This window comes from Oryzias latipes, chromosome 7, assembly GCF_002234675.1.
Source record: "Oryzias latipes chromosome 7, ASM223467v1".
In the NCBI taxonomy this organism is placed as follows: Eukaryota; Metazoa; Chordata; class Actinopteri; order Beloniformes; family Adrianichthyidae; genus Oryzias; species Oryzias latipes.
The window spans coordinates 26,541,520-26,551,640 of NC_019865.2; the positions used below are offsets into that span (position 1 = coordinate 26,541,520).

The following is a 10,121-nucleotide window of genomic DNA, read 5'->3' on the forward strand; positions in this document are numbered from 1 at the left end:
ACAAAGTGCAAGTCAAACTCCTTATTCAAGTTGCTGAGGAGTTCTCCATATTCTGGCAAGCTATCCACCACCACATTCAATTCTCTCAGGCTAGGGAAGTGTGCCAAGTTTCCTTGAGAGAAAACGTCAAATAAGAATTTGTCCATTATTATCATTAGCACTACTCTGAGGCCGCATAAACTACAGGACACACAAGACAAAAAAGAGAGCAAAGAAAGCAGACCCACAAACACAATGACACGTTTTCTGTCAAACAGGTGTAAGCACCACGGACAGCGCCACCTAACAGCGACACAGCGATAGACACACATGGAGTAGTTCGTGTTATAATCACAGATGAAGAGCCAAAAGCCAGTGTGCTGCATGTTAGTGACTTACCTGCTGAAAGATGCCGACAGAGTAGTTGCAGCTTCATTGGGAAAGCCTTGATGTGGTAAAACAGTTCTGTTAAGATCTGTTCTTTTCCTTGAAGTTGAACATTCAAACTGTTGGGTAGGTCAGTGACGTCCACCATAAAGGCCACGTTGAAAATCCATCTTTTAGCAGAGGGGATTTCTGTCTTACTGCTTGCACTCGAATGAAACTGCGCGATAAGATGGCGCAACTCAAAAAATCTATTGAGCACATTCCCCCTGCTCAGCCAGCATATTTCCTGATGGTAAAGAACATCTTTGTATTGTGCATCAACTTCATCCAAAAAGTCTGAACTGGCGGTGCTGGAATGGCTCTGAGCTGATGCAGTTTATTATTTTGACAAGATCGCGCACGACGTCTGCCAGTCCGGCTGTCTTTGCACACAGATGTTGGTGGTGCAGGATGCAGTGGTATTGCACTACTTTTCTCCCACATTTGGAAACTTTTGGGGAAATTAGAGCAGTGAGGCCAGCTTTCATCCCAATCGTGGCAGGCGAACAATCAGTTGTTAATCCAACCATTTTGTCCCAGCTCAAAAACCAAAAGCTGCGCTGAATCCAAATGTCTGTGCCCTCATCACATGCAAGTGAGAAAGCAACAAAGTCTTTTGACTTAACTTTTAACTGACCTCTAATGTCCTGAGACATATCTTCAGTGCGGCGGGTCACTGTGCTGCGCGACAGGCTAATTTGAGAAAAAGCCTCTTTCTTGGGAAGGGGCCCATTGTTGTGTTTGTGGCCATTGGTGCTGCACAAATAAGTCATCAGGCGGCCTTGGAGGCTCAGTTCGTTTTTATTGCTGTTCCACAGCTACAACACGCTCTTATTCATCTTGCTGAACAATTCCTTAAAGCCCACAGGCGCTCTCTTGTGGTCGCCAACATAATAACAGTTCTAACACATAACATCTCCTCCCCACTTAGAGCATGTAGTTGAAGGGCAGCTTAAACTTATCTTCAACAATAAACAACTTAGCTGCAACCCTTTAACTGTAAAAACTTTAAACACAATATCTTGTAGGTGGTTTAGTTTTTCTCAGTGGATAACGTCTTACATTCTCTTTTAAAGGAGTGACTTCAGCCTGAGGAAACTCAGGTGCGTCAACCAGCCCCATCTTTGTGGATCCTTGATTTTTATCCCGTCCCTGATCAGTTGCAACCATGTGATTGGGAGTACCCACAGTGTTACTTGAGGGTAACTCCAGCTGACTAGACCATGATTTCACAGCAGAGTCTTGTCCATCCTGATTCACTGGTTCTAAACGTGACAGCATCTGATCAGCGTGACGTCTCCACAATCCCTTTTCTCCAACTTTCACTTGGTACGACACAGGCCCGGGTTGCTCCTGAACCACACCACCTGTCCACTTTTCCTCCCTCCTGCGGTAGTCACTGGTTCACCCGCTACAAACTGTCTCTCTGGAGTGACCTTGACGATGTAACAGTTGAGAATCTTGAGACTCTCGTCTCGCACCGCTCCTCTCACATTTGCCTTGATGAGATCCAGCCGCGAGTGCAACCTATGCTTTAGAAACAGCATTGCTGGAGCCTCCTTAGTTGTGGCATGTTGCGATAAGTCAACAGAAAGGTGTCCAATCTCTGTTGAACCGAAGCCATCCCTCTCAGGCGATTTTAATGCATGTTTAAATGTCTGAACAAAACGCTCTGCCAAGCCATTGGTGGCAGGGTGATAAGGTGCTGAGCGAATGTGCTTGATGGAGTTGGACCTCATAACATTGTCGAACTCCTCCGAACAAAACTGTTGTTCATTATCACTGACCAGGATTTGGGAATGCCATGGCAGCTAAAAAGACTCCTCAGAACTTGAATGGTTTTTCCAGCAGTGGTGCTGTCTGTTATTTTTACTTCTGGCCATTTGGATAGAACATCCACAACAACCAGATACATGAGTCCTTCAAATTGACCAGCAAAGTCCACATGAATCCTTTTCCATGGACTTGACGGCCAAACCCACAAATGGAGAGGGGCTAAGCTTGGTTCCTTTTGTATCTGCTGACAGGAATGACACGATTTCTCTTGAGACTCAATCAGGGAGTTAATGTTAGGCCAACACACACAACTCTGTGCTAAATTTTTCATTTTTACCAGCGGAATGCAGCTCCTGAAACACACAAGGACGCAGTTAAAAGCTGGTTCATATCACAACAAACATGTCTACATTGAACTATTTTAATGTCTGCCCCTCCTTGTCTGATCTGTTACCTTTGTGTCGTTTGTATTAGTTTTTTGTGTTTCTCACTGTGTGCATGTTTTATGTATTTTAAATGATTGTTTATTGTGCATGTATATTTTCTATTAATGTATTTAATTCATGCTTCACACTTTTAAGGTTGACGATTTTAACACCTGTCCGGGGACTACAGATGAAAAAAAAACCTTTGGGCTAATTCTGGCGCATTGCAGCCATGCCTTTAATGTGCACTGTTCCTGTTAAATAAACGAATAAATGAAAATGAAACGAAACTTTTGGGTACCACAACCCGACTACCCCACATCAGGCATCCCTGTTGTATTGTGAGCTCATCTCTGTGCAGCAGAAAAGGTGCCAACTACTCAGAATCTTTGGCAGCAGGAAAACATCCTGTCGCGACCATCTCCATCACTCTTGACAGAAAAGGGTCAGACAAAGTCTCCTGTCTGATCTCAGCGCTGCTGATTGGCAAAGTTTCTAACTGCACCGCATAGAACACCTGCACCGTGTCTGTCTTTGTTTCCTCTGAATATGGGAGTGGCAACCTTGAGAGACCATCTGCATTAGCATGAGCCTCTCCTTTGCGGTAATCGATGGTGTACTCATGAGCCGACAACAACAAAGCCCAACGTTGCATTCTAGCAGCAGCAGAATAGTAGTCAGAGGCCGGTGATCTGGAAGCAGAGTGAACTTGTTACCACACAGATAAGGATGGAACTTACGGACCCCAAAAACTATTCTCAAGCTGTGCATAATTTTGCTCTGCCTTGCTCAGAGTTCTGGAAGCAAAAGTTATAGGTTTTTCCTCACCATTCTGCATTACATGTGAGAGTACCGCCCCCACCCCATAAGGGGAAACATCACCAGCCAAACGAAGCGGCAGTCCAGCATTGTAGTGTGTCAACACATCCTGTGACACCAGCAATGCCTTCGCTTTAAAAAATGCTGACTCACAAGCTTGTGACCAAGTCCATTTTTGACCCTTCTGAAGCAAAACATTCAAGGGTTTTAAAACTGTGGCGAGGTCAGGAATGAAATGACCATAATAATTAATCAAGAAAGAACGAAGCTGCCCCAAATTGCTGGGTGATGGTGCCTCCACAATAGCACGCACTTCAATAATAATGAGCCCTGCAGAATCAATAATGTGACCCAGGTACTCCACTGAGTCCTGGAAAAACAAAAACTTGCCCTGCTTTACATGCAAACCATACTCACCTAACCTTCTCAACTCTGCATCCAATGCTTGAAGATGAGTCGCTTCATCTGGTCCACTGACCAAAATGTCATCTAAGTAACAGTGGGTAAATGGTAACCCCAAGAGCACCTGATCCATCGCTTTCTGAAATAACGCAGGGGCAGAAGCGATCCAAAATGGCAAACAATTGAAACAGAACAACCCTTTTTCAGTTGAGATGGTCAGCAACTTCTTTGACTCCTCCTCAACTTCCATCTGCAGGTATGCATTTGACAAGTCCAATTGGCTGAAGCGTTGGCCTCCAGCCAGGGATGCAAACAAATCCTCAATGCGTGGAATTGGGTATTTGTCCACACCGAGAACTGGGTTGATGGTTACTTTAAAATCCCCGCAAGGCCTCACAGTGCCATCCTTCTTGCTTACTGGAACCACTGGTGTGGCCCAGTTACTGTGATCGACAGGGGAAATGACACCCTGACTAACTAAGCGTTTAAGTTCAGCTTCCACCTTTGGTCGAAGAGCATACTGCACCATATGTGGGGGGTGAAATTTGGGCACACAGTCATCCTTTGGAGTCAGTCTCGCCTTAATTCCTTTTAATGTGCCCAATTTGGTGGAGAAAACCCCAGCATGTCTCTTTAATTACACTTTGTAAGCTTTCTTTCTCACCTTGTTCCACCATCAACACTGACTTTAAGTCTTTCCAGTTCAGTCTAATGGCTCTGAGCCACTCTCTACCAAAAGGTTGTGGACTATCAACCTTCACAACATACAACGTCAGGGTTGTCGACTGATTATTTAGCCTTACTTTCACTTTAATGACACCCTCCGATGCAAGCGGCTCTCCCGTGTAAGTTTTCAGGATTAAATCAGTGGACTGTAGTGGCCCTTGTTTCAGTTTGGTTTCATACAGTACCACAAAGATCAAAGACACTGCAGCCCCTGTGTCCAGCTCCATCTCCATTTCTTGCCCATTTACTGTAGGCAACACTGTGATCCGACTGTATATCTCATCACTAATGACAGAGTTCATCAGTGTGACTTTCAACTTCTTCCGCTTTACCATCATTTGCATCTTCTCTCGAACTTTGTACTTGGTTGATTTACTTATAAAGACTTGTTTACTCTCTTTGTTTCCTTGCAACTTCTAAGAACCCTTTACTCTTACACATCCTAATGTGACCCTTATTTCCACACTGGTGACAGTCACGATCCTTGTACCAACAGTCGTCCTCCGTATGGTTTGTTTTGACACATCTTCTGCACTTCACGGTGGGTTTTTGGGAAAATACAGCATTCACTTTCAATGACCCGCTTAACTGCTGTGCATCCCGTGCCACCATCTCAGCTGCCACCGCCAATTCGACTGCCTTCTAGAAAGTGAGATTTTCTTCAATCAGCAGGCGCTTCTGCACATTCTCCCCTTTTAGACTGCACACAAATTGGACCCGCGGTGCGTCTTCCAGATCTGCGCCAAACTCACAAGGTTCGGAAAGTCTCTTCAAACAGCCACATACTCACTGCAATGCCGTTTTTCCTTCTTCCTGATTTCGCTTGTGCAACCTGAACCTCTCTGCGATGACCAGCGGTTTCGGAGCAAAATGGTTCTGCAAAACATCTGTTATGTCTTCATAAGTCATTTCACCAGGCTTCACTGGAGTAATTAAACTGCGTGGTAATCCATACGTCTTCGGACCCAGCACACTCAGCAACACCAGGACTTTCTTGTCGTCTTCAATGCCGTTTGCTAGAACAAAATGTTCAAGCCTCTCACTATATGTCATCCATTGCTCCCCGGACTGTTCAAACGTGTCCATGTGTCGAGTCATTCCCTCCAGGTCTCTGATGTTGAAGACACGTGCAGCGGCCCCACTCACAGCTAGCTCAATAGCCGTTAGCTCACAGCGTGGACTTCCACCGCTTAGCAGACACTGGAGTCACACCTCTTCGCCAAAATATGTTGTTTTTGTGGTAATTAGTGCTGCACAAATCAGTCATCAGGCGGACTTGGAAGCTCAATTCATTTTTATTCCTGTTCCACAGCTACAACACACTCTTATTCGTCTTTCTGAACAGTTAATTGAAGCCTACACGCGCCCCCTTGTGGTCGCTAACATATTAACAGTTCTAACACATACAACACCCATTATTGTAGGATCTGTGAACAGGCAGTCCTTAACAAAATCCCCCATTGAAAACGATCCCCCACTCTTGGAAATTAGCACCGAAACTTTGTAGCTGGCCCGTGTGGCGCAGTCCTGTGCTGTTGAGGGCCTCATGAGGGTGGCTTGCTGTGACCGAAGTTTAGTTAGAAGCTTGATGGAATTTTTCTTTTGCGCCTCACCTTTATATTTGGAGAAGACTGCATGTTTAGTCTCGTAGTGGCATCTTATATTGTCCTCTTTCAGTACAGCCACAGATTGCTGGAAAACAAGACAAACAGCCTTAGAAGAGATTTCTGCCCCCAAAGAAATACTCCTTCCATATATTTTAAAAATGCCTCTTATCCTTTTGCCACTCCTGTTGTTGCTCCATCTTGACAAACTGAAAAAGGTAATTGAAAGAATTGGAGGAGACCGTGAAGGCTCTTGGGAATTTGTAACACTAATTATGTTTTAAAAATAGCTATGTTGTGTCCGAGTTGAAAGCCAAGCGCTGACTCACTCTTGGGTTGTTTCCCCCTTAGCCGTGGGCAGAGAGAGTGCTAACAGCGCCACCTGGAGGCTGAAAGTAAATTACAGCAGTGGAGTTTTGGAAACCATAGACAATGGACAGGAGGTTGAGGGGTTTTACATAAACAAATTTGGCAGGCCAAATTTGGCCCTCGGACCCTACTTTGGTCAGAATGTAAGTGCTCTAGAATTTAATCAAAAATGCTCTTTAAATGAGCAACAAAAACCAAACCTGCCAATGAGGTCAGAAAATTGATCTTACCGAAAATTCAAATATTCTAAAAAAAACTGTAGTCTAAGACATGTTTTCTGAAACTAAGATCATTTTGCTGTGAAAAAAAACTGTCTTGATAAGATTACTTTTCTTGCAAGACACAAAATAAGACAATTTGTGTCCGTTTTTGCAGTGTGCATGGTCAAATAACAATCAATAAATGAGATTTCCTGGAACATGGTGAGAGGATTAAAAAAAGAGCTTTCTTGTCATAAATTGTTTATTCTGTTTTTATTGTTTTTGGTTGAAGTCACAAACCCCAAATCAGCTGACTTTGTATTTTATTCAGAACCTGTCATGAAGTTCCAAGACCTCATCCACCAACAGTTTTTTTCAAGACAGAGAGGAAAGATTCCAGGACAGATCAGGGTCCAAACAGGATTAGGCAACAAGAACAGGATTAGAACCAAAAGGCTATAGATCTGCAGAGAAACAACTTTCTGTCGGACAACTAGAGATCAATGCAAAAACAGGCAGCTGAACAAATGTAAGTGATGACTGTGAAAGAGGATGCAATAGCAGACAAGAGGACAGGAAGACTCCTGACACTATAATTAGGAGAATAATAATAAAATATTTGATGGGCTTATTTGATAACACAACTTCTGAAGTGACATAGTGGAGGAACTACTAACCACAGGAAATGGATGTATTTCTGTCCAGAGTGTGCGTTGTTGTTGGCTTCAGCCTCTGACAGAAAACACTGAGACAAGAAGAGACAGAGAAGAGCAGAGGAGAGAACAATGTTTGACTTCACATCACTTCACTTCCCTCTGTTTCTGACATGGATGCTCACATTTACAGGTAAGAAACATGACAGAGATTCAAACATGACCTTTCTGAAAGCATGGAACATGACTTGTTGTGTTCTTAATGCTAATGACAGCAGGCTGCTAACCACATTGACTTCAGTGTATTCTTTAAACATGCATGTTAAATGTCTAAGATGTTCATGAAAAGGATCAACACAACATGTTTGTGTTTCTCTCTTTCTCTAAACTGTAGAACAAACATTTTCACAGAAGACTGTTGGAGTTGGAGATGAAGTCACTTTGAAATGTGAAAATGGAAATGATTTCAATGATGGATGTTCTAGAATCACCTGGTTGTACAGTAATTCAGGACAAAGCTTTACCCTGTTTGAACACGGGAAGATTCACAAAGATGTTGGATCTAAATCAGACAGACTGAGTCTTACAGAGAAATGTTCTCTGGTGATAAAGAAGATCACAGATGAAGATGCTGGAAGTTACACCTGCAGACAGTTCAACACATCAGGACAAGAGGAAACAGATTTTCAGGTTGAACTGAACGTTATAAAGAGTAAGTTTTGATTTTAATATTTGAAGCTTTACGTTTTTGAATATGAGACTGAAACATACAACAACTGATATGAAGATAAATATGAAGACTTCTATTGTTTGATCTTTTCTAGTTTATGCATGTAAATATGAAATTATTCAAACTCAGTTCAAGAAACGTGAACTGTATGTGAAACAGTTTTTGTAGTTTTTTATGGTTTCTCCATTACGTCAGAGGACACTTGTTTCATCAAACTTCTGCTTTCTCATCTTCTAGAAAATGATGTTAGATCAACTAGAAAAACACTTAAACCAACATCCAAACCATCTTCTGCATCAACATCTGCAGCTGAATCCACAACAACCACAGAATCAGTTCTGTCTACATCCAAACCATCAGCTGCAACAGATCATCTCTCTAAAACAGGTATGTGGTCGATGTCATCGTCTCGTCTGAAGATGAAGTCACCAAACAAACATGAAGGTTGTCAGAAATAAATCAGTGAAAATGTTTTAGAGCAGAGGGTTCAACTCATAGCTGTCAATCAAAAGACTAAGTCTCTGTTTTTGCTCAAACTTCCAGTCAAACATAAAATGACTCGACATGGAAATTATGATGTAGTTACCTGTTTAAAAAGATACCAACAGTTACTTTATGAGGAGTTCGTCTCATCTGTAAACTTCAACACTTCTGAAACCATCAGAGAATAAATGTGATGCTTAAACACAGAAAAGGTTCAGAATTGAACCAACAACCAATCACTCAGTATTTAACTGCTCTTCCTCCTGAGGTTCTTCCATCTGCTTGAAAAACTCTTTCCACCACCAGACACAATTCAAAGTTGGAGGTTAGCAGCACTTCACCCATCCCAACTGAAGTCCTTTAGAGGTGCAGAAGCTAAGATTTAGATTGAAATATTCAGCAGATATTTTTACCCAAAGGAACCAACAATAAAGGGAGAAAACAGACAAAAAACAGGTCAGCATCATAAAGGGTAATAATTACTATAAGATAAATGTCTGAAAACAGACAGAGCTTCATTTCAAAGTTTTAATGTGCTTTGGAAGTTGTAAGATGATTCAGTTTTCAGTCTTCCTTAAAGATTGCAAATGGAGCTGCTGTGCTGGAAGACTCAGCTAAAGATGTTTTTCTTTAATTCAAGTGGGGATGTTGAATAGACAGAAACATGAGCTGACACAGTCATGTCATCTGGAGGAAAAGAAAAGAAAAGCCAAGTGTCATCAGCATCAAAGTGGTGATGATGTTTGTGTTCCATTTTACTGAGAAAATGTGTTGAATGGTTTGATTCTCCTTGAAGGTGTTTGGTGGAGGATCATCTATGTTCCTGTGGGTTTAGCAGCACTCTCAGTCATCACTGCATCAGTCTGCATATGGACCAGAACACAAGGTGACAACACAAACACATGAAACTGTTACAGACACAGACTATGACTGATTCTGACTTTTTCCATGAAACATGAGCTGAGTTCATATTCTGTCCTTATAAGCAGAACAAAGAGTCAGAGTGATCAGTTCTGTGTTTCTCACAGGAGCAGAATGATGAATTGAAGACCTGCCTGCTTCTCCTTGACTCCATTGATGACCACATTTTAAAGTTATCTTCATCTTTTACCACCAAATGATGGAATGTAACCGGTCGCTTTCTGCGTTGTGCTGGTTAATATATGGTGTGACACAGTGTTACCTCTTGGAGAGAAGCCTCCCTTTATTCTGGTAATAAAACAAACAGAAAACAATACACTGTGTGATCCTGCCCACTCCAGTTCCTCTCTGACAGGAGGTCATACAAAAGGGGCGTATGCCGCACGCGGCATGCTAGCTTAAAACCTTATACAGGCTCTGTAACACATTTTACACTCACATTTTTCTCATACATACCTGGTAATAAAACAAACAGAAAACAATACACTGTGTGATCCTGCCCACTCCAGTTCCTATACAAACAAAACAAATCGACATTTAAGCTTTAACAGTGAATCCCCAAAATATCTCTCCTGAACCATCAATCCCTTTTAATCATCACATCACAA

General features: G+C 42.4%; 1 protein-coding gene across 1 annotated transcript in view; it reads left to right on the forward strand.

Annotated features, from left to right (window-relative positions):
• Nucleotides 1–10,121, forward strand: part of LOC111947624 — a 36,340-nt gene extending 26,219 nt beyond the window's left edge. The window contains exons 4-5 of the mRNA XM_023956250.1: nucleotides 9,389–9,478; nucleotides 9,621–10,121. Coding sequence (XP_023812018.1) covers nucleotides 9,389–9,478; nucleotides 9,621–9,631 — 101 coding nt within the window. The 3' untranslated portion in view covers nucleotides 9,632–10,121. The remainder of the gene's footprint in view (nucleotides 1–9,388; nucleotides 9,479–9,620) is intronic.